This window comes from Fusarium poae, chromosome 3 (genome assembly GCF_019609905.1).
Source record: "Fusarium poae strain DAOMC 252244 chromosome 3, whole genome shotgun sequence".
Classification (NCBI taxonomy): domain Eukaryota; kingdom Fungi; phylum Ascomycota; class Sordariomycetes; order Hypocreales; family Nectriaceae; genus Fusarium; species Fusarium poae.
In genome coordinates this window covers 5,280,769-5,305,027 of record NC_058401.1, presented here as the reverse complement: position 1 = coordinate 5,305,027, position 24,259 = coordinate 5,280,769, and the positions used below count along the sequence as shown (strand labels likewise).

Here is a 24,259-nt window from a genome sequence, read left to right as displayed (position 1 = left end):
TCTCTGTCCTGACTACAAATTACTTGCTTTGCGGTTTCACAACGATTCATCTGCCATCTGTCATTCCTTTTCTTATCCAAGTCTTGCCAAAGAACAAAAGCACAGCATGACTGCTCGAGTCGCACCTGGCTCCTCATCCTACACAGAGCCATCTACCACCATGTCCCCAGCTGCCGATCACGACGTCCTTCGAGGCCGTAAGAGAGAGCGAAGCATGACCCGCGGCAGCGTTCGCACATTCCGAGCCGCACCAGCAGATGAGTCGAGCAACCTCCGAGGCCGCTCTCGTCGACGTGCTGCTTCTCCAGCTCTCAGCTACACATCTCGGCCCTCTTCGCCTAGAAGAGTACCTTCTCCAACTCGACGTCGCCTTCTCCATGCCCGTCTTCGAAGAGAGCACTGCCCTTCTCGTGTTGCGTCTCCCGTTGAGCAGCAGCAGCAGCAGCAGCATCGACCTATTCGTCGAAGGCAGCGAACCCGGAGCCAGAGCCGGGGCCCTCGGTTGGAGATGGAGCTCGGCTCCCAGCAGCCCACTGATGGCTTTTCTGGACTGCGGAACGAGGTCCGAGCCTCGTCTTCCGACACGGTCGACGAAGTCAAGTCGGATGTTTAATCAAAATCGATAATACGCCTATTTTGGACGTCCATTTTCCACTTTGGATTCTGGTACCATGTCCTTGCCCCACGATCAGATGTATGAAGACGAAAACCGGAAACCAGACCGATACCCATATACTTAATCCCTGTTGTACGATGACTGGATGTCTATTTGTTTGTTTGTTTGTTTTCCTTTAACGTTGCGTTGAGAGCTGGTTATCTCGTACCTATCAGATTATGTCTGATATTGAATTAGCTGCATATGGAGTTTTCATTTGTCATTAAGAAATTGAGATCTCTTGACTTTGCTTTGCTTTTCGTATATAACTATGAACAAGACGGTGTCGGGGGATTGGATGAGATATCCTACCATGTAAGATGCGGTTCAAGGAGAAAGAGATATATATATATATATACCCTGAATTATTTCATCCAATCAATCAAATTGATGAACTCTTCAAATATGATACTTTAAGACAGTTTATTTTGTAATCCTTTTGACATCCATGTTATTGAATCCACCAGCTTACACGACGGCTTTGTCTGACCGTGGAGAAGTAGCAAGGGATCAATCGGTAAATGCCTGATTTCGTGACTAATTGTAGAATATTTCTGTAGGTATGTCCTGCATAAGTATCTGCCTGTAAAAGAAGTGACCGCTGTTTGCAAATTTGACTGTCAGGAAAACTGTAGGTAAAATCGATGATGTTAGGAATATGAGGCAAACGAACCGGCCCCGCTATATCGTTTTAATTGGAGCTCTATAATTGGTCATACCACCCTAAGCACTTTTTTTGACAGTGGGTATACTGTTGGAGGATCCAGCCCAACTCAGCTTTTTTCTTCTCTGTTTTGCTGCAGGGACTGGAGCATTTGGTGTCTTAAGGTATTCTCGTGTTCTTTCGAATACCCTCTCTCTCCTCCACGGGTTTCCCGTCTATGTTTAATATTGCGCTCATTCATTATCCAATTGCTATTCCCCGCAGCTCGATCTCTGTCCGTTATTGATCTCGACTCTGTTTGCTTGCCACCAAGCATGACTACTTGCATCCTCGACTTTACAGCCTAATTCATACTCGTTGCCTGGAACAAATGATTGAACGAACAGTCGCGGCTTTAGAGTCGCACAGTCTTTATCGAATAATCCACAGGTCCTCGAATCCATCTCGAAAGCTGCATGTAGGGTTCTGGCAACATGGCGCCGCCGCTATTGACCTCGCTGGCTCTTTGCCTGGTTCAGCAAGGACCGTCGACATTGCGACTCCAGAGCCAGAAACAAAGCAGCTGCAAGCAAATCGATTTGCATCTGTTCTGATGCTCGATTTTCTGTATCCGACCTCAACTCTACCTATCCTACGCCGTCTATACCATGACCTACCCAATCCTCAACATGCGCAGCGAACAGCAATCGTTCCCAGTAGACGAGCTTACTCTTCGATAACACCTCCACCTCCGCCTCCAAACGCAGAAGCAGCAACGGATCGAGCCACTTGGACTGACAATGACTTGGCCTTCGATGAGCCCCAATCCGAAGGGGACGCTAGTATACAAGTTGGGACGGAGACTATAATTCCAAGCAAAGGCCAAACAGACTTGCAACTGCTTCGGAGAATTATAACGACAAAGGGGCGTCACTTCCAACAAGCTTGGGATTTATACTCCGGGATGGACAACAATGAACGACGCGATGTGCGTGGCGCTCTGGTCAGCTATCTCTCCCACTCCCACGGCATTGTCGAGACAGGACGAGCCCTCTCACTCTTTCGCCAAATCCCGTCGGCCGACTGGAGCAATCAACTACTGTATTCAGGAATCCTTCTTCTTTTGCGATCCGGGGATCTACCAGCGGCCGTGGAGGCTTTCAAAACGGGACTTAATTCTGGAGGGTTGAACCATGGTCTCGAATTTCTGATGGCTGACACCATCAATTCGAGAAACTGGCCAGTAGCTCTAGATGTTTGGACTTCATATTACAAGAACGAAGTAAAAAGAAGCCCCAGAGCAAAGCCAAATCTGGAACGATTGCAACAGCTTGGGACTCTTAATCAGAAGGGAGACCTCTACTTTGCCTTCAGAGCTTACTTGGTTGACGAAGGCCAAGAACAATTCAAAAGTATCCAGAAGGACAGGGTGGCCAAGAGAGCTCTCTCTGCCCTACGAAGATTTTTTGCCACTTTAGCTCTCCGAGAGCCATGCCGCCCGGATCAAGCGAAGATTATTCTGGAGGCTCTTGGCGACAACCATGAATACAACACATATTTGAATACCATGTTTAATCGCTGGTATGATAAACTAGAAGACCGATACACCATAGAACAGCTTCCCGCCATTTACCAGGACCAACGGGAATTGCCAGACGCTTCGCCTGCTATGCCTGTGTACCGCGGACTGTTCAAGGTAAATTTCCCGAAGAACATGGCTAGACTGGAAGAATTACACCACGACTGGGTTCGGTTCAAAGGCGGCTTGAACCAATGGGGCTACGAAAAGTTTCTCAAGTACTACGCATCAAGAGGTGACGTGCCATCGGTTAAGAAGCTCTGGGCTCAGTTCACAAAAGCATACCCAGAGCTACTTAGGGAGTCACGGGGATTCAACAGTTTGGTCAACGTCTATGCCCAAGTAGGAGATGTCGAGGGTGTTAAGAAAGTGCTCCAAACCATGGTTGAGGAGTATAATGTCCAGCCGGATCTTGACCACTGGAACATGCTGCTCAAGGCTTACATGAGAACGAATGACTATGACGGCGTTTTGGACCTATTCGATCAAATCTCAAGCCAACACGAGCCAGACTCGTATACCTATGCCCACGTCATGGCAATGAGTTCCAAAAAGGGTGATCTGGATACAACTCTGGAGTATTTCACCAAGTCTCAAGAAGCTGGTGTGCCCATCACAAGGGAAATGGGGTTGTCTTTGGTAGTGGCATACGGTCGAAATGGTCAACTCCTTGAGGCGGAAAGCTTGTGTATCGAGATGACCCACCGCAAGATTGCTTCCCAGGCCATCTGGAACCAGCTCCTCAACTTCAACGGCGTTGAGGGAAAGATAGACAAGGTGTATGAGTTACTCCGGCGCATGAAGGAATTAAAAGTCGAATGGGATGATGAGACATATCAATTTCTTCTCCAAGCTCTCGTCAGGGTCAACAGGATCCACCCTGCATACCATCTCTTGCAACGCGCTGTCAAGGAACGATTGTTTCTGGTCACTCCGGAGCATTATGCTATTGTCATGGCTACGGGTGCACGTCTCGGGGAAGCCCAACTCGTGGAGGTTCTTTTCCACCAGCTTCAGAAATCAGAGCTGCCTGTGACTTTCAGCGCCTTGGTTGCTCTGGTCACTTCTGCCGCTAACAAGAAGCCTGGCGCTGATCGAACGAGGGGGTTGGCAAATGAATTCGTTGAATACTTCCGCCAGGCGGCTGAGGCTGCTAAGTCGGGCAAACCCCCGTCTGAGGTCTTCGCAGATGCAACCAACGTCGCGGACCTCAAGCTCTCAACTCCCGAGATCGGTCGAGCAATTGCTCTACTTGTCGAACTTCGAGAATTTGGCTCAATAGAAGAGCTCATGGGCTTGTTTGTTCAGATCTTTCCTCAATATCAGACCGGCCAGCGATTCCCGCCTGAAATAATGTCTGCTTTAATGCATGCACATTACGCGGACCAAAATTACGACAAGGTTCTGGAACTCTGGGAGAAGACATGGCAAGATGTTTACGATTCCAGCCGGAAACGCTCAGGCGATGGTATTGCTGGTGGTACTGAATACGATTTGAGTCGTGTCGTAGATGTAATGGCAAGAGCATATGCAGAGAAGGAAGATGCAAAAGGCTTGAGCGATACTGTCGACAAGGTCATTGCAGCAGGCTTCAAGCTCACTCGGCAAAACTGGGTAATCGTCATTCGCAACCTCTCTGAGCTGGGTAGGTGGGAGCGCGCGATGTACTGGTGCGAGACACTCTTGATGCCCGGTTGGGATGGCTGGGCCTACAAGCGTGATATTCCAGCCAAGAGGCGAAACACTCGATTGTTGTCACCACCTCCCAAACTCGTCTTGCGTCTGCAGCAGAAATGGCTGGAGATGCGCAAGATGGCGGCCTGGGCTCCAGATGTCTCCCGTGTCATCTCTACGGTAGAGGAGAAATATCCTCGGCTATACCACGCATTTACTACCTCAGAGATTGACTCTATGCCTACTAAATACTCTATCAACGGCAAAGAGATTTCAGCTGGCGAGCTCGACGGTGTACTTCAGGGTCTACCTTATCAGTCGCTATTGAAGGTAAAGGAGAACATGAAGCGAGAACTAGAAAAGGAAAGGAAGCGCGAGAGAAGCTTGGGAACACCCAAAGATACTATGAACAGGGCAGAGTGGAAGCGAATGCTGCACGACAAGGTTCACAGATACTCCAAAATGTGGTTCTCTGCACGCAAGAGGGCCTACGATGAGCAGTTGACAAACCTGCGAGGATTCGAATCCACGGCAGACATCAATATCGAAGCAAAAGACATGGCGCAAGAGGACGCAGACCATCGATCAACTCGCGAGCAATTTGCTTACTGGAATGAGTTTTGGGATCGCTATGACCAGCGCCGCCATGGCGACACGAGGAGCAGGCCGACCCGTCCTTCAGGATTCCATAGAAAGAATCCCCTGGAAGCGCAAAAGATAAGAGAGTGGCGGAATAACAACCGCTCGGGGCGCAACACTGATGATGAATGAAGATGTACACTACCGGAATATGTATAGGCAGTTCTCTCAAGATACTTACGGTCACATGCATGATGGACGTTATATTATGACTCAACTACTTTAAACTTTGACCGAAAGCAACACCTTGTGATCTCGATGTTCTGTGAATTAGGACGTCACCCAAAGTAAAGAGATTCATGTTCCATGTAGATATCCAATTGCCTATCTCAGCCTTGGTCATTGGTTACATACCCAACCTGGTATCAAGATACTCCAAACACCATCAAACCATTTTAACTCCTTGCCCAAGCCTAAATAATATGTTCGGCCCAGCCTGATAAGTGACAGCAACGCCTTTCAGAGCAGTCAATGCCCAGGTCTATATCCTAACACGGAAACATCTAACAGTGTAAAAATAGTCCCGTACCGTGACGGTGTTTATGTCAGTAAAGCATGTTTTACCACCGTGGTTAAATTTGTAATAGCTTTTGTCTAGGGAGACATGTCCTCCTGACGAGGTGTTTCCGGGGTTGAAGGCTGCTTGACCCCCAGTGAACGCAAGCGCTGAGAGAGTAAGCCCTCTGCACCGCCTAATGAACCCGATCTATTGAGAGCAAAGGCATTGCCGCCATATCCCGGCTCACCTTTGTTGAGTTTCTCATAGAGCGCGGGCCCCACTGACTGATCATTGTTCGAATCCTTGGTCGAAGGACGACTGGCTGAAGGTTCGCCAGGATAACGGCTATCGTTGCCAAGAGCAATAGTAGTGTTTGTGCTGTTACTAATATCACTGCTTGTTCGAGCATGAGCAGGAATATAGAAGGGAATTGGATCCACAGGTAAAGTGTTGCCACCAGCAGAACCTCCAGAAGGAGAATCGTCAACGCGGAACATATTGTCCATAATGTTGAGGTTGTGAGACGAGCCTTGGAAGAAGCCCACGCTTCGTCTGCGCGAAGCCTTGTCCACGGCTAGCATAGCAGCAGGACTAGACTGCGTAGGCAAGGGCGGATGCATCACGCGCACAGGTTTATAAGGCGTGTATCGAGGCTCCGGCCACGTCGTTTCGTTTCTGAGTTTTTCTTTGCCATCGGGGACACGATTTGCAAAAACAATCCGGATGCTCTTGTAAAGATAATATCGATCTTTGGCAGGACAGCAAATGTGAAGGTGAGCAAGATATCTCAGAATAGGACGGTCATCTGTATTTGCCTCGGACGTGGCAGGGGCGTTGTCGATGATAGGTCCAGCTGAGTAGCTGCGTTGGCGCACGAACGTTTTTGTTCCTGGCTCCATGCCTGTCAGATCATAGGGGACCAGAAATAGTTTGACGGCAGTCTTGTTTGGATTTTTGATGATGATCTGAATTTGTCCCTTTTCTGGAAGTCGATAGCTTCCACCTGGAGGGGCTTTTGCAGATCCGGATCCGGATCGGCGACTGGCCCGGGAGTTTCGACGTGTGATATGCTCAGAAGTTTGATTTTCGAGGCTAATATCCATTATGTCTTCTGCAGGCCGCCTTTCTGCGCGGCTCTGCGCTTTCTTCTTTGCTCGATGTTCATCATCTGGGTTAGAAAGCCCATTCTCAAGATCGATTTGGCCAACATACGGGCTCGGCCCATCATCCGCATTGGACCGTCCATGTGATGTGTTGCTATAGCTGTAATATACAGCTGGAAATGAGAGACTGACATGTGGTGGGCACTTCAAGCTGGACTTGCATTTGCCCTTGCCCAGAACGCCGATTTGTGCGACAAAATCCAGTGGCTTAGAAGGAGTCGTAGACATACGGCCTCGGAGAATACTCTCTTCGTAAGAGCCAACCATGGATGCATGCTGCAGTGGCGATGCCTCTGCTGCTACAGATGACCTGCGCGGTCGAAGAAGTGCTGGTGTTGGTGGCGATGCGCCAGGTTGCATGAAGCTTGGAGTTGAAGTCAATGATCTTCGAGGTTGGTGTGCCTGATATGGAAATGCTTCTCGTCGATAGGAAGACACTCGTTGAGGTAGCGAGTATCTCGGCGAGGGAGACATCCATGGTGACGAAGCTGTAGACTGTGGTGTGCGGTGGCTCGTCCCAACGTATCCGACGAAACTAAATGGATCTTTTGGCAAAGACATGTCGTGCTCTTCAGAACTCTGAGCTTGTACCAGAGGACTGGTAGGCGGCTTGTATGCAAAGCTCGAGGACAAAGACGAAGACAAAGGTGAGTTTGTGGAGCGGAAACTCTCAGCACTTGCTGGAAAGGGAACTCCTTTATCGTGCTGGAACGGCGTATAATGTCGAGGAGGAGAAGTCGCGATCCATGGGGGTTCTGCTGGTACAGTATATCGACCATTATGCGCTCTAGCGGCTGGTGTAGTACGTTCCTTGGTTACTGCTTCCTCCTCGGAGAAGTTACCGCTGTGCAGTGCCGATCTCGGTCTTTCGATGCTGAGGCCATCGCACACTCTGCTGTCGCAATCGGAAAGAGAACCGTTCTTTTCGGGCGTTATTTGGGCAGGTGCAAGCAACATGGAAGGCTCTGTGGGTGTCTGAGGGTGCTTTGACTCGATGTCGGAAGTTTGGTGCTGAAAGACAGACTCAAGCTGCAAATAAAGTGTCAGCAAAGAAGACTCGCGTACAAAATATACAACAGTAGCGTACATGTCGATTTGGGACCCATGTTGGAGGAGATTGTGCTCTCTTGAGTCTTTCAATCAATGAAGCTCGATCTGATATCGCGTTCTCGACAACTTCGAGCTCTTGGGGGGATTTGGACCGGGGAGGACTGTCCGGAACAAGGCCTTCACATAGTTCAGTACGAATGCTTTCTTCTGAAAGGCGTCTCAGCCCAGAAGAAGGCACATGAATTGGGGATGGCTCGATAAATTCAGGTTCGGGTTCGGGATTGTGATTGTCTAAATCGGCTTGGAAGATAGGCATGATAGCGATATTTGGAAGCTGCGACAGCAGCCGTGTAGTCTCTGAACAAGATCCTTCATGAACACGCAAGGACAAAAGAGTCAAAAAAGGTGGTTGTTTTTATAAGGTAATTGTCATTAATGCAGGTGTTGGTTGCCGATATTGAGGCTGGGGTGCCTTGCAGATCAGATCAAATCAATTTATTGTACTGTAAAAGCCGGCCAGGATGTTGAAGCTGGTACGGCCAAGTTGGATGGAGTGGATATGATAGATATATCATGCCATGCAAGCCATACATGAGAAATGTCTAGCACGGCGTGGGTCAACAAGGTGGTCGAGAAAAGGCGAGTCTGATGAACATGGGGAATCTGGGATCGTGGGACGTCATCCACCGATATGACGACAGTTAAAACAACGACGATGGAGAGTCTAGTCGGTCCCGTCTTCCCCCGGAGAGGCCAAAAGAATGCAATGAGAATAAAAACAAAGCAGAATGAAAAGGGCGAGAAATAAAGATGTAGTAAGGTAGAAGCAAGAAATGATCACGCGATTCGCAGTTGGAGATAGGTTGTAGGAGGAAGGGAGGCGGGCAGAAACGGCAGGGTCCAGTAAATGATACGACAGGATATTAATTCGGGCCATCACCAACTGGGGCCGATGGCGGTGAAAATGGAGGCGTGTATCCTTCTCAAACAAGCCCGGCTAGGTGCCTTAGTTTAGTAGTTGGCAGGTACGTAGGTAGCCTGAAGCTGGGCAGTATCAATATTTAGACAGAGATAGTAAAGTAATTCTCTACGTCCAAAAGTAACACCCAAGCATCTAGCCTGATGACAGCGATTGATATTATCATTGTCTCCAACATCAAGAACTTGCTGTGCATTCTGCATTCCCTGCGTGACTTGACATGATAGTTAGTACATATGTACACATAGGCCATGAGGTGGAGTCAACATCCTTGGCCCCAGCCAGATATGCCACGACCTAGGTACTAATAAGTCTACTAATGACGTTTGTGGTTTGGTCTACCTAGTATAAAGCATTTCAAGTCAACTCCATTTTGCGACTCACAAGACACGGCAAAAGAGGAAACTTTTTACAGCGCTAATGCTAAACTACAGTCAGAAACCAGTCCCTTGCGGATACCTGACGATTAGCGCGGCTGGGAATGAACCCTGATATACCTTAGGAACAGGCGGGCATTTTGCTTCTGGTGCTGTGTGTGATGTAGTCTAGTCGAGCGGACAATAAGATATGTAGCCAAAGAAGCAAACTGGACCAGGAACGACCAATAACTAGGTAACAATGATGGCACGGATACTGTGCCTCTGTTAAACATCAACAGCTGTTCAACTACCTACTAACCTACATGGATGGACTTTTGTTTGTGTGACATGGCAATGCATCCGTGACCCAAAAGAGTTGTACCGGCAGTTTTTCAAACAGCCCGACTCAAGATCTGGGGTCAATCGTTTGACGAAGAAAGGCAGAGTTAACAGTACCGAGTTTAGTACCTTAGTACTAAGTCAAGAACCAAACTGATACTTTTGTCCCGTCTGGTAGAAATAAATGAAGTGCTAGAGGTTAGTACCTACCTACTAAGGTACCTGTCTTGAAATCAGTTTACATTGTATCTCCACTATAATTGTCGTCGTCTGCAGGTGCATCAAGGTGAAGCGAGCTCTAACTTCCATTGGATAGGTACTCACCGAGGATAAAGTGGACCCATAGGTTCCTTTCTAATTCTCATCATCAACAACTACAACTCTTATAGAGAACTTACAAAATCATACCCAAGCATGGCTGCTAAACACGAAAAGGAGGGCACCGATGCCGCTCGAGAAGTCAAGAAGCCTAAGCACGGCTTCAGAGTCGGTCCAGAAAATTTGCCAGACGGTCCTTGGCGAAGAAAGGGTTCGTCGCATTGTCCTATTTTTCACCTTGGCAAAATTTTCATTCACGTCGCATACTTACACTTTATCGCACAGTTACCAAAGTCAAGAAGGAGTTGATTCACAAGGCAAAGGTCAAGAAGGCTTATGCGAAGATCAAGGCTCGTGAGCAAGAAAATGCGCAACCAGCTGAGACAAGTGAGCCTGCTCAGAATGAGGCTACAGTAGAGGGCGCTGGCAAGGCAGAGAAACCAGAAGATGAGGGCGAGAAGATGCATCCTACACGACATCTCATGTTGGCAGACGAGGCAAAGGCTCAGGAGAACTTAGTCGGTGAGCCCGCTAGTGATGGCAACAGACGGCGCACTCGACGACCTGGCTACTACGACAAGCAACTCGGCAAGGCAGCACAACTTCGACAGGAGCAAGAGGCGCGGCAAGCTGAGTTTCAGCGCAGACGCGAAGAGCGCGAGCAAAAAATGGCCGAGAGGGACCGGTACAAGAAGGCCATGGCCAAGACTCGGGATCGCAATGGCAACAAGAAACTTGGCAGGGAGAGTTCGTTACTGCTCGACAAGGTCAGAAAGATGGTTGCTGATAAGAAGTAAAAAGGCCGAGTGGTATGGTTCCGTTTAGCTTGCGTATGAAAGAGGATGGGAGGGCGTTCAAGAGATTTTGTTATTGGGTTAGACAAAAGTTGACACACATGTTTGATAACAAACGGCCGCTATAATCACATCAACTCAAGGCCAGATAGTTAATCAAGTTTACACTGTCCATGATCATCGTGATATGAGACGTGTCAGTAGCAGTAACTGTCACAAGTTTTGTGCTCATGAGAAATATCTGTAAGCGCCGCGATAAGTCTGAGAACCCGTTTCAAGATGCTTCATATGAGGCGTTTGCATTTGCCATATCGGTTTTAGTTTGAGTAATTTGTATCAATTCAGTACGTTCTGTGACAGTATTCTCATGTAAGTCTGGTTAAGTTGGGACAAGGTCCTTCAATGTTGACGTCTTAACTTTTGCCAGCTCATATGCAGTATCATGCAGAGGCAACCATTGCTAAACATCCGTGGCTTAATCTACCCAGCTGCCCAGCATTTACTGTCGTGGTCCCAATGCGGACCGTCTTGCGAGTATCTTGAACTTGAAGATATAGAGCACTGTGTTATAACCCTCGATCGGGTAATTCATTGATATCTCTACCAAACACTCCGTTGGGGAGGGAAGTTTACCTCAAAAACAGGGTTTTAGATAATAAAAAGCTTGTCAGGTTTAGTGCATATTATAAAAGTGATCATATAGCCTGTCACTAACCCAACACCACTATGATGCTTGGCTGCAGATGTTACATTCATGGCGTCCAATTTGAAGATCCAGTATAAGTTGCAGGCGCGCTTGCTCGTGGCAGATCAGGGGAACAAGGCACCAAGGGCTGATACTTGTCAAACTGCCGCTGGTTAAAAGGCTCAAACATGAAACTTGATGAGAACAGCCTTAAGAGGTCAGATGTTGTATCGATCTGCGCGTGCCAGGCTCACCCACAATTGGTAAAATAGCCGCAAAAGGAAATAATAACGGGGGGGGGGGGGGGGGGAAGAAAAGAAAAACAGACAACTTGAAACAGGTAAAAGTGATGGAGTTGGAGTTTCAAGATATACCTCGCTGACTGTCAAAGGAAGTGATCGCCTCATTGTAATGAAAAGACGGAGCCCGAGGTGGCGCGATCATCTGGCAGAGTCAGCTCGTCTACAACAAGCAAGGCTATGTACAGACAGTTTCGTGATGGTTGCAAGAGATACGAGCTCACGGCTGGCTAGTTAAGTGTGATATTTGGTTCGACTACAAGCTGGCACAGGCAGTAGTAACAGTGACATTCGACAAGGAAGCGTAGTCAATGTCAGCCCACAGGCTGGTTTCCAAATACTACTCTGCACATAAAACATGCTGACAAGTTAAAGATCAGACCGTTTGATGCTCATATTCGAGGGAAATTGAAGTTCCAGGGACGTGGTAGTGACAAGCTCCAGTGGAAGCCATCAGGACCCCTGCTTTCGAAACCGATCCATGCAGCCATGTCCACCAGACTATGCCCCTTTCTCGCACTTGCATTGAATATCTTTTCAGGGTCGTTGGTTTCATGATGGATAAACCATCGGCCAACTTGAAGTAGAGGAAATACGAAGTGAATATCAGGGTACAGAACATCGGTATCTGGGTCTTGGACCGATAGGGTTACTTTTCAAACGGAGATAAAGACAAAGCAAGTGCATCGACACTCAGATTTTATACGGCGTTCTACCGAACCAAGGGAGAGGATCCTCTCTTACTTATCCATCCACGTTTCATGATGTGTGTTTCGTCAATGCATTGTGAGTCCAGCCCAGGTCCGCAAAATGTACGTACGGAAACCCAACCAATCTGTCTGAAACAGCGGAACAGGAAGCACACAATACGGTCAACTTTTCTTTTGTCCCCTCTGTGCCGGTAGCTTACCGACTTTTCGATTTTTCATGCATCTCTTTGCTTTTGCCTGTCGTTGATCTTCAATTAGGAATCAAAAAGCAAAGCGATTAGAGACATACATATGCACTGAACCTAATTCATATGGCTGCTTGCACCTGGTTCCATCGTGTTAGGCGGGTATCCGTCTGGTGGATAAGAGTTTGTACAACTGTCTATCTAGTACGTAGGTAGATGCCAATTGGTATTTGATGGCCCTGAAGCTCTCCTGTGAGGTGAGTTTGCCACCGGGCGAGTCTGCGTTGGACTTCATTCCTAGGTCTATACCACCATCTCAGGCCCAACCTCCGTGTTCCCATCCCTTCCTTTGCCCACTCGCCTAGAACCGCTACTGTATGCATTTCCAATGGCAATTGTCATTGCGTATTGCATCTCTACAAAAGCAATACCTCGTTAGTGATCCTATCCCTCTCCGGGCGCGGGGTCTGAGCTGCCATCGGATCGACGCTGCAAAGAAGAAGCTCGATCACCCAGCCGCGGCCGCCACAAGCGCCTCTTTTGTTGCATTGCATTGCCTGTTCCTGTTCTTCCAACACGAATATCAAGATTTGTACCTTTCTTTGATCAAAGCTTGACTTGACCTGATTTATCTTGTGCGTTCCCTGCAGCCTCTACTCAAGGCTGCCCCTTTGACTTTGTGTCTAGCGGCATGCACTAGCCAGGCGTCAGGTCTGTCTGTTTCTTTTAAGTGCATTGCTAGTCTCTTGGATGGAGGTGGGAAGGAGATTGATTGTAGAATCAACTACCATGATAGGTTTGAGCGAACAAGATTGTTAATCAAAGCCATGCTCAGCTCTCCGCATATCGCCTGTATCTCTACAAGACAGTTAACGTCTAAGCCTAGCTACAACGTGTCATCTTGGTAGAAGATACAGTCTTGACTCAGTTCCCATTCGAATTGATTGATGTTGACGGCTTCATGATCTATGAATAATCATGCAGCGCCTCCTTATGCAGCTCAAGGTTTCCCTAGCCACCTACCTAGACTATACCGTAGCAACGCATACAAAGTTAATTTGCCAGCATGTGAGAGAGTTGTAATCAATTATCCTACTCTGTTGCTGTATGTATGTATAATCACATCAAGGGATATGCAATTGTTCTGCGACGTGGGTCAATATCATTCCAATACAAGCCTCCCTACTATGGCCGACTCGGGATCGTTGGGTGGTTGACCGCAACAACATCACATCACAGTATCCGTATCAAAATATCGAATAGGCTGAAGGCCCGGCGGAAGTTTATATTAAACATCCAATCAGCCTATGCACGTTTCGTCCTTGATCGAATCAAGGTTTGTCGTACCTTATAGGACCAAACAACAGATGGTATTCCACGGCATGTATCGTAGGGTCCCCCATACGAGACAACAAATCACCAAATTCAACAGCACGAAAACGCTGCAACCCCTGATGTTTGTACTACTATGTAATCCCTGCGCCTCTGGGTTAAAAAGCCCGACCGCTCAAAGCACTCGACATCTCTCATTGAATGACAGTCTCCTAAAGATGGATACCTCCATATCACTCACCTCAAGCCACCTAAGCACCTGCCAGCCCAGGCCTGGAACGGTTAGGGGCCGTTTAGCGCGCTGGTCCCCTGAGGCTTGACCCCTCTTGCTGTTCAATGTCCCAGCCTTAGTGGGTGATCCCCTGGGCCCCAAGGAACCCCCCCTTTAAACAGGAACATCCAGCTCTGAGTCCCGCCCCCCTCCAGTGACTGTTCATCCCATCCACATTCGGATCCCACAAGACGGCCCCATTCATTCCAATCCGTCCTTCTCTCCAAGAACCACGACATATCCGGAATCAATCCAATCCAATCTAATCCATCCACTCTTTCTTTTCTATTCTTGCCTTCGTCTTGTAGCAGACACGAACATGATAGTCAATGTCTCTCATCATAAATCATCCCTTTGACCTTATTACGTCGTTGTTGTCGCTGTCGTCTTTCTATTCCCTGGGTCGAATTTCCCATTTGGTAGACTAGACTACGGATACCTCATCCATCTTACATACAGCCACCGTCCATTCCGTTGTACGCCGATCCGTCCTGCAGTAACGATATCGACTGGGACATTTCCCTCCATAACATCGCCCATCATACATCGCTTAGCTTTGCTTCTCTCTCGAAGGGATTTCTTCACCTCCGTTGCTTCCTACGTCGAATCTACAATTACAGCATCCTACTTCAGACCCAGACGACCTTCTTCTAGCGACTCCATCGTTAAACGCCCCTTGTTCGTTTCTCAACCTGGGCCCTTGTCCTCATCAAACCCTCCACACGCCCCCTGGTTTGGTTTGGTTCAGTCTGCTTGCTAGTAACTTGCTGTTGGCTTTCGCTTTTGCTTTGGGCGTCGACTTTGACTTATTACCCTGACTTTAACTAAGCTGTCCACTACTTCCTGAATTTGAACCCCATTCAAGTTCTTGTCAATCTGTCTCTCAGTAAGGACACTTGCCGTGCGACGCCATCAACAAATATTGCTACCTCGTTCGATCAAACACCTGCCGACCGCCTCAACAACTTCCTTCTCGCCCCGATTTCTCGACGATTTGTTCCGCCGCAATCTTTTGATCCGCCTCCTTCCTTTGCTACACATTACGACCTCGTCCATGACGCCTACCCTTTAGCTACGTTGTGTCGCTTGCTACCTTGGGCTGCAACAATTCCGTGTCTGAATGCCGTATTCACTCTAGCTAGGCACCAAATTTACATCGCTTCGTCCTAAGTTACGACACCGAGTTTCACTCTTACCTCAACACATTGCCCACCATGACTAGTATCGTGGAAGATTATCTGGAGAGTCCTGGGATGGAACAAGAGACCGACGATGTCTTTCCTTGCAAAGGCTGTGGAGATGTATGTTCTGCTCTTTCTGCGGGAAACTTGGTAATGTGTTGCTAACGAGCTGGGAAGATTCTCGAAGAAGGCAAAGCTTTCGAATTAGGTATGTTAAAGATTGACCGAGAGCAGATTTCACATGTTGTGCTCTGGTGCTTCCAGACCATCACCAGCACTTCACCGCAAAGATTACAAATAGGATTTTGGCATGACACAGCAAGCTGACATTCTCAACAGCCGGGAACCGATGGCATCTTGATTGCTTCCGATGTAACACCTGCGGTACACTTCTCGACTCTGACGCGAACCTTCTACTCCTCGGCGATGGATCTCTCATCTGCAACAACTGCACATATAGCTGCAGCGCCTGCGGCAATAAGATTGAAGACCTGGCTATCCTTACTGGGGAGCAGGCGTTTTGTGCCACATGTTTCCGTTGTCGCAACTGTAAACGCAAAATCGAAAACCTGCGATATGCACGCACTTCCCAAGGCATATTTTGCATGGGCTGTCACGAAACGCTCATGGCCAGGCGTAGGAAAAAGTCAAAAGCTGCAGCCGCTGCAAAAGCGAGAGAAAAAGAGCATTCGCCCATGATTACGGAAAAGTCGCTGCCCGCTCTTCCCGCGAATGCCATCCCACCAAACGCCTTCTCCAACGACCGGGTAGATCCTGATTCAGATACCGCCACTGAGCTCTCCCCACGGCCTCGGAATCACACTCGCCATGAGTCTTCGTCTCGCAGTAGCTCACGGCCGGCTCGTTCTCCTGAGCGAAAGCCAGACGGTTTGAATTTGCCTGCCACGACCTATCGAAGCAACCGCAACTCAACCATGATGTCTCGGACGGAAAACTCCAACGACGACGGCTTCCTCATCTCTGTCGCTCTAGACCCAAGTCCGCACCCAACACCAAAGTCGACCTCCGACAACATGACAGAAGGCAAATCGAAGGACCGAGATTATTTTGGTGCGGTAAAACCTCCTTCTGAGAAGAGGAGCGACTCCCGCACCTCTACCCCACATATTGCTTTCCAGGAGAAGGGTCGTCAGCCGTCTACTTCAGAACATGACACTCCACCCAAGTTACCTGATCGAAAGCATTCTAAACCCCCACGACCGGAATCTATGAAGCCGTCACCCAGTGTCGATGAGAAGACCCAGAAGACGAGCGGTCGCCGCCCGCCCACCGAAGATTTCAAGCTTCAAGAGGCCCCTAAGAGCAAGAAGCTGCTTTCAAGGAGCAGCTCACAGTCGTCAAGTATACCTGCAGAGACAAGTTCTGTGAGAACGAGTAACGGACAATCCGGTAAGGCGGGCCACGGCGGCCTGCCTAACTCCGATAGCAACGCAACCACGCCCGCCTCCCGTTCATCGCTAGAGTCGAGGTATCTGGATGAGGAAGAGCTTCGCGCATCGATGGATTCGTCGACAAGAACATCTTCAAGACCAGAGAACGCAAAGCCTCTTGCTAGAAAGGATGTTCCCTCTTCCTCTAACAGAGCTGGTAACTATTTGTCTGAATCCCGCAAATACTCACAGGAACTGACAGAAAGGATAGTAAACGGCAGCAGCCGACAACAAAGCCGACAAGAATCCCCCGAAGATTCCACGCCCACGCGCCAGACGCCTTCCCGAAGTATTTCGGAGCAAAAGAAGACGGACACCTACATGCAACCACGTTCTGCACCTGCACCTCCAAACAACAGGGGTCATGCTGCAGGAAAGGAATCTTGTAAGGACGATGGTAGCTCGCCCAAGGTCTCACCAAAGCTACCTAGATGGAGCAGCGGTGGGGACTTAAACATGGACGAGGACATGGCACGGATACTAGGCACTGACGAAGGCTCATCCTCGATACTCCGCAGAGTTTCTAACGCGGTAAGACATGGTCGCACCGGCAGCGTAGAGTCACCACACCAGATGCATCCAGGGAACAGGCACACCAGGAGCATCAGTGAAACTACACGAGCTACTGGATCACCCCGCTGGCCCAGGACACCCGTCGCTGATGATTACCATGCGCAGGATATCAGCAGCCCCATGTCACTGACAGCAGGCGACGACCCTGCTTTCCTCAAACGGCAATTGCGAAATTCGGAGCAACGAGTTGCGGAGCTTGAAAGGCAATTTACTACCGAGAAAGATCTCAAGAGCCTTAATAAGAAGCTTGTGGAGAAGCGAAAGACGGTTTCTGTTCTCGACACGCAGACTGAGATTATGATTCGACAGCTGGAAGTGTTGGCCGGATACGTCGAGCGAGCCAAGGAAACCAAGACGCCTATAGACCCTCGGGATTTGGAGGAGTCAGCTATTAAAGAGTTTGTTCAGAAGCTCGATAAGGTCAAGTCGGCCATGTCTGCTACCATCGAGCAGCTTCATGAAGAGCGGGACCTGTTGTGCGAAGAGAAGGATCAAGCTATTGCGGATCGAGATCGCGCCCTCCTTGAATTTGAGCAGTTGTCGTCCAAGAATGCACAGCTTGCCGACATGAACAACGATCTAACACATCAGATTCAAGAACGCTTCAAGTCACAGATTGGAGGCGACATCAAGTCTCCTGGAGCTCTTGGCATATATGCCGGTAAGGGTCTTAACGCCTCGTCTGTCAACCTTGACGCTGCTAGTCTATCAACCGGAGCCACTCTGGTTCCTGCTGACGAGGAGACTATTGTCGAAGCTGGCCCTACTGTGGTACAGGTCAGGAAGGGACAGGCCAAGAAGTTCAACTGGAAGAAGGGCTCCAAGGGGTTGGCCCAGGGTGTTGCCAAGGGTGTCAACAGAGCTGTCGTTGCCTTCCAGAATGACCGTGAAAGGATGCAGCAGCAGGGCGGGCTGAGCGGAGAGAACATTGGCATGCCCTACAACATGACGGTGGCTCAAGTTGAAGCGCCAGCCGGCCCTCCTTCCAACGGTCACATCTCGCACGAGAAGCACGGTGCGGCTGGAGCACAAGCCAGGAGGCAGGAAGAGCGTGAGCGCGAACGTCAAGGCTTTGGGTTCTTCGGAAAGAAGAACGCGATGCCCAAGTCCGGTTCCGCAGGTACCATGAACAACGTTGAGGCGGCTGAACCTCCAACAGTTCTCTTTGGGTCCGATCTTGCTGAGCGGGCCGATCATGAGCGTCGACAGATTCCCAGTGTGGTAACAAGATGTATCGAGGAAGTTGAACTCAGGGGTATGGATCAAGAGGGTATCTACCGAAAGACTGGTGGAAATTCTCAAGTCAACATGATCAAGGACGGTTTCAGCAAAGACGAGAACTTTGATATCTCCGACCCTGACCTGGATATCACCGCCGTCACCAGTGTACTGAAGCAATATTTCCGCAAGCTTCCGATACCCTTGCTGACGTTTGACGTCTATGAACGCGTTCTTGAGTCGAATGGTGAGTTTGGTACCGATCTTGAACAGGCTGACGAAATGCTAACAACTAGCAGCCATTGTTGATGAAGACGAACGAAGCGATCATCTACGCAAGACGTTTGCTTCGATGCCTCAACGTCATCGTGATTGTCTGGAGTTCCTCATGTTCCATCTTGCACGCGTTGCTCAGCGTGAACCTGAGAACTTGGTATGTGACATCCATCAATATACATGTTGCGCTTCAAAGCTAATATACTCCTTTAGATGTCTCCCAAGAACCTGGCTGTCGTTTTTGCGCCTACCATCATGCGCGATACAAGCCTTGAGCGCGAAATGACGGATATGCATGCCAAGAACCTTGCGATACAGTTTGTCATTGAGAACAGTAATACGATTTTCGAGGATGCTTAGAGAGCTCGGAATATCTATACGAACAGGACTTACGAACACCGCATCCCATCTTTTGCGAGATCGAGACCGAGACCATCAAGTTGTGGATTCTTAGGTTACTCTTACAGAGACGCGATCTGACAAGAGTCGTCAAGGAAAAGGGGGGAAAGGAAAATTATTCAGGCACTTATTGGATTTGATAACGTCGAGGCTGGTTTGCTTGCATGTGTCATTCAACCTGCAGGGCGTTTTTGTGCCAGGACATTTAATGATATCCAATTCTTTTCTCACGACTGCTTGCCTGTTTTGTTCTCCTGGCCACGGTTGTTTTGGTCGTTTTTCTTTCGGTGTATTGTTGACGATGGTGGTTTGGTGGGTAGGAAGGGGAAGGAGTATTGGTTCAGTAGGTAGCTTGTGTACGTTTGATGAAAGGTGTTGCTTGCTAAGATGATTGCCTTTTTTTCCTCTTGGAAGTATAAGCTGTATCTTTCTCACGCCTCTTTGTTGCGAGTGAGACTATCCTGTCAGGATAGTATCGGTAAATATTATGTCGTTAGTCAACGTCTGTTCATTCACCAACTCTGTATTACCTACCCTATCTCTCTCTACCTCAACCCATTGACCTACAACTCAACTCTGAGGAAGGAAACCACTACCAATCTCGTATTTATCCCGCCTCCAGGGAAGTCACCAGTTACACAACACCCAAAAGGAAGGGGGGGAAGTAGCAGCATATATGACGTGGTTATCTAGGTAGGTACTTTGGTTGCGTATCAAGTCGCACTAGTCACATATATGGCTGCCAGAGTTTTTATTGTTTTTAAATCCTTTTACAGCATCGGATATGCTAGGTAAGGGGTTTACGTATCACCTGCATGGGTTAAAGGTTCCTCATTTATGAATGGTATTAGATATTGTCCGATTCCTATAGTGCCTACCCTGTAGTGCTGTCTTAGAACTATCCAGGATCAGCAGCTGGACAATGACCAGAAATCATTTACGTTCTGAACTTTCTCACATCGCCGAGGACTGTAAATGGCAGCAGAACCTAGCGTAGCAAAGAACCAAGGACGACAACACGATGATAATATATACCCCCATACGATAAAGGTGAGGCACCTTGGTGAAGAGTTCATCATCTTCCTTGTTGGCGAATATGATTGCATAAACATGCCAAATTACAACACGCTAAGTAAGTTTACAGTAGTCAAGGCCTTCATAAGTAAATAGCGCAACTATTCAATAGCCAAAGCTTGAGAATGTAAAATCAATCAATGTCATTTCTGCCACCAGTGTATCATCGAAGTGAAAACTCGGCACCTTTTTTGCTCGTCACTGTTTTTGATAAGAGTAATCCCAAAATACCTACCCGATCCTAATCAAATAGCCAAACTCCGTCGACCAACGCCAAACCACCACTGTTTCCTAAACTCCGCTTGATGACCCCCTTTGTTGGATCTAGGCAGCAATTGTAGGAGCTTGCTCACGCTGTCTCTTGACAATGTAATACGTGATCAAGCTCTTGGGGTCGTCCTGAACATCCTTGAGAGCGTCCCAGAAGGCCTGCTCGCCCACCCTTGAGTGAAGAGCGACACAAAGCTGAACGGCATCCATGCGAACACCAGAATCTGCAGAGGCGAGACATCGGCCAGCAAGAGCAGCCAACTGGCCAATCTCGGTACCAGTAGGCATAAAGTTAGGTCTCTTATCCAGCATGGTTCGCAATACATGCATGCCGGTGCTGAGAATGCGGCTACCCTCAGTGGTAGAACTATCAACATTTTGAAGACGCTTTGTAAGAACAACCACAATTTCGGACCCATCACCAATAGTAACAAGCTCGTCAGCAAGCACTTCAACACCGCTGACAATGTGGGCGCGGATGTCGTATGCACTGCGCGTCTCAAGAAGCGATTCAAGACCTCTTGAAACATGAGGCTGAAAATTGTCACGTTCCTTTTTCAATAGTAGCCTTATTGTAGCAAGGATCTGGGCCTTGATATCCTGGGCTTTCTCAGGACTGGTCCCGCTCAAGGAATCCTCGAGATATTGGAAAAGACCAATCAAAAGAGCTTCAAATTTATCATCGGTAAAAATGCCCTTGCTGTCGCGTAAGAGAGACTGCAACTTTCGGAAGCCATGCACATCGAGAGTTTTCGCCTTGATTCTGGTGATGCCACTTTCCAAAAGTCGTATACTCTGCTTGGTTCTGTCAGGAGCTTCCACATTTTGTGTCACGGGAGATTGAGCATGAGTAATGGGTAGACTGGCCGCATCGGCATTGACAGGCTTGTCTTCCAGCACAGGGAGATTGAAGGTCGGCTTTGGGGTTGTCTGTTCATCAGTGAAGGGGTCTTCGTAGACTTGAAGAGTGGAAGCTGAGGCCGCTGGAGCCTGGTCAACCTGCATAGGTGCCGATGGCTCAGGTGTTGGCTCAACAATAGGCTCTGGAACGGTGGGAGCATATTCTTCAGGTTTGGCAACCTCATCCATGGTCTGGTCTGCCGCCTCAGCCACAGGTTCAACCACTGGCGCGGGGACTGCCTCTAGCTCGGGTCTAGACTCTGGCTCAAATGTTGGCTCAGCTGGAGCCTGTGGAATGTTCTGTGGTGCAGTCTCTGTCACTGGAGTGGACAACATCTCTGGGGCCTCTGGTGGCACTGATGATGCTCTTTGAGGTGCCGGTGCAGGTCTTTGCGCAGCTCTTAAGTTGGCCATGTTGGGAATCACCATAGTGAAGTCCTCATCAGCTCTTGAAGGACTGCTCACGGACAACATAGTAGATTGCGATTGCTTCAGCTTGGTGGGGCTTGCTCGGGGAGATGCCGCTGACTTTTGACCAGTTCTTACAGAAGAAGGTGATGCTAAACTTGATTCGCTAGCATGTGAAGCGTGCCCAGGTCTTGTTCGAGGGCCGGTCCTCTTAGGAGTGGTCTCTCGGGGCTTTGGCGTCTTGGACCTGACACTCTCGGGACTTCCAGGATCCATGTCGCGAACGGAATATGGGCCAGCCGTCGCAGGACGCGCCGCCATCTCGGGACGTTTCCTGCTCGGTCGCATTGGAGCCCCTGACATACCGCCGGTTTCTGGCCGTGATCGAGTCCCTGAAGGTTTGCTCGATACGCTCGATACACTAGTATTGATCTTTTCAGGTGATAGCTGAGCCATGGCTGAACCAGGCCGGGCTGGAAGATTCTTTGCTGCATTTGCTTTGCGTTGAGCCATCATAGCCTCGCGAATACTGCTAGGCTTGCCAGTGCCCATAGTGCTCTTGGACAGCCCTAAGCCAGGTCTTACTGTCGGCTCTGCCGTCTTTGAGGAATTGGGGTTGCTAGGGTCTTTATTCAGGAGTTTCTGTGCAGTGCCATCCAGATCGGCCATGATGCTATGTCGTGTCAGTTCAAAGCTGCTAAACATATTTGGATTAACTTACGTGTCTGCTTTGGCAGGCCATATTCCCCAAAAGGCCCAGAAAGTTGATCTTGTCTTTTCTCTCACAGCAGGGTTAGCATCAGCCAGACCCTTCTTTAGACATTTCTCGATTATGTCGACGCCGCCAGTGTGCTCAATATGGTGCTTATGGTGGCCCTCCTTTTTCAGGATGGTCTTCAGCCACTCCGTAGCATAAGTCCTGGGCGCAGCATTCTTGTCTTGGCAAGCAAACCAGATGTGCTGCATCAACCGAGGAGTATATGTTACCCGACTCAGAATCGTGTTGACTGTCGCATTAGCGAGTTGTGAGCTAATCTTCTTCGTTCCTGCTGACAGCTTGACAAAACATTGCATAAGCTGTTCTACCAAAGGGTCCATTGCAGGACCAAACGTGTTGGCAATCTCTTGAATCAGACCACAACCCTCTTTGCAGAGACTGGTCCTCAAGGAGGTTATTACCTTGATAATGCCGTCCAACATGCTCTTAACTCCGACAAGGAAGGTATCGGAAAAATCAGTAACATTGCCCGCAATGAGCCTTCGAAGTTTGTGAACGGAATTCTCTCGCTTCAACCAGTTGTGTTCCGTCTCCTTCCCTTCAAAGAACCATGCCATTTCCTTAATCATGTCGTCGAGTTCTCGATTGGTGTTGACATACAAGGGCTCTAGGGCCTCGGGCTTTGTATCGACTCCTGGAGTGATGGGACGCTCAGCAGCCGAAGATGTGCTGGCAGAGAATGCTTTGCGGGGTGCTGGTTCCGATGCGGGCTCGGCCGGAGCAGCAGGCGTTTCCGGGCGACTGGATGTTGGTATCAGTTCTTTGACAATGGCCTGCTCAATTGCAGGTCGCACTTTGAAGGTCTTGAGTTGTCGCTTCAGATCGGACTTGGCAGCATTTGGCGCCGATCGGAAAAGCTCGATGACAGTATTCTTCGCGGCATCTCGCACCATTCCATCGGCATCTTCGAGCAGTTCCATGAGCACGGGAACGTAAGTTCGAAAGGGGAGACCGTTCTCATTGTGCATCTGTACACCATTAGCATGCGCAGGATTTATACCAGAGCCGCCGCCACGACATACCTGTAATAGCCAATGCATTGAAGTTTCCTTCGCTCGGGGATTCTTTCCTATCATAGCTGTGTTTCGTACAGATCGTTCAACATCGGTTGGCGCAACAGAGAACAAAGTGACGAGAGAATGCGATGCGAGGGAGCGAAACTTGTCCTTTTGGTCGCCAAGCTTGTCAACCACAAGTGGTAGAGTTCGAGCTGCTTCTTTAGACAACAGCTTGGGATCTTGGCGGGAAAGGCGTGTGAGGAGGTGATTCAGCGCAGTAAACCCGGCATTTACTAGAGCTGCATGCTGTGAGGTGGTAGCGGCGCGCAAGCCCTCGAATAGCTGAGCGACGCTCGCCTCAGGAACATTGTGTTGCTTGATACCGGACTTGATAATTGTGACATATTGAACCTTTGCATCGAGAGGAGAATCGCTGCGCAGTATGGTATTGAGGTCAGCGACCTGCTGGTCGGTAAGTTTTGTGTCGGCCATGGGTTATTAATGACGAATCTAAAGATCGAGGTCGCATTAGTCGCAATCAAGGTAGAGAGATGTGATAA

The 24,259-nt window shown here is 48.9% G+C and overlaps 7 protein-coding genes across 7 annotated transcripts; 4 read left to right on the top strand and 3 right to left on the bottom strand.

The window, feature by feature from the left end:
* Positions 1–106: 106 nt before the first annotated feature.
* On the top strand, positions 107–613 carry FPOAC1_009181 (uncharacterized protein; the record flags this gene model as incomplete). The annotated part of the gene is made up of 1 exon (XM_044853611.1): positions 107–613. The coding sequence occupies one exon, from the start codon at positions 107–109 to the stop codon at positions 611–613; it is 507 nt and encodes a 168-aa protein (XP_044706281.1).
* Positions 614–1,689: 1,076 nt separating this feature from the next.
* FPOAC1_009180 (uncharacterized protein) lies at positions 1,690–5,322 on the top strand (the record flags this gene model as incomplete). Its single annotated transcript, XM_044853610.1, has 1 exon — positions 1,690–5,322. One exon carries the CDS (start codon positions 1,690–1,692, stop codon positions 5,320–5,322), a length of 3,633 nt encoding a protein of 1,210 aa, XP_044706280.1.
* A 462-nt stretch (positions 5,323–5,784) lies between these two features.
* Positions 5,785–8,218, bottom strand: FPOAC1_009179 (uncharacterized protein; the record flags this gene model as incomplete). The annotated part of the gene is made up of 2 exons (XM_044853609.1): positions 5,785–7,881; positions 7,940–8,218. The coding sequence occupies 2 exons, from the start codon at positions 8,216–8,218 to the stop codon at positions 5,785–5,787; spliced, it is 2,376 nt and encodes a 791-aa protein (XP_044706279.1).
* A 1,775-nt stretch (positions 8,219–9,993) lies between these two features.
* Positions 9,994–10,694, top strand: FPOAC1_009178 (uncharacterized protein; the record flags this gene model as incomplete). Its single annotated transcript, XM_044853608.1, has 2 exons — positions 9,994–10,108; positions 10,183–10,694. 2 exons carry the CDS (start codon positions 9,994–9,996, stop codon positions 10,692–10,694), a joined length of 627 nt encoding a protein of 208 aa, XP_044706278.1.
* A 749-nt stretch (positions 10,695–11,443) lies between these two features.
* Positions 11,444–11,783, bottom strand: FPOAC1_009177 (uncharacterized protein; the record flags this gene model as incomplete). Its single annotated transcript, XM_044853607.1, has 2 exons — positions 11,444–11,585; positions 11,635–11,783. 2 exons carry the CDS (start codon positions 11,781–11,783, stop codon positions 11,444–11,446), a joined length of 291 nt encoding a protein of 96 aa, XP_044706277.1.
* A 3,604-nt stretch (positions 11,784–15,387) lies between these two features.
* Positions 15,388–19,232, top strand: FPOAC1_009176 (uncharacterized protein; the record flags this gene model as incomplete). Its single annotated transcript, XM_044853606.1, has 6 exons — positions 15,388–15,474; positions 15,532–15,562; positions 15,694–16,962; positions 17,017–18,843; positions 18,896–19,029; positions 19,086–19,232. 6 exons carry the CDS (start codon positions 15,388–15,390, stop codon positions 19,230–19,232), a joined length of 3,495 nt encoding a protein of 1,164 aa, XP_044706276.1.
* A 1,437-nt stretch (positions 19,233–20,669) lies between these two features.
* On the bottom strand, positions 20,670–24,191 carry STU1 (suppressor of tub2 mutation; the record flags this gene model as incomplete). The annotated part of the gene is made up of 3 exons (XM_044853605.1): positions 20,670–22,596; positions 22,645–23,669; positions 23,724–24,191. The coding sequence occupies 3 exons, from the start codon at positions 24,189–24,191 to the stop codon at positions 20,670–20,672; spliced, it is 3,420 nt and encodes a 1,139-aa protein (XP_044706275.1).
* Positions 24,192–24,259: the final 68 nt, after the last annotated feature.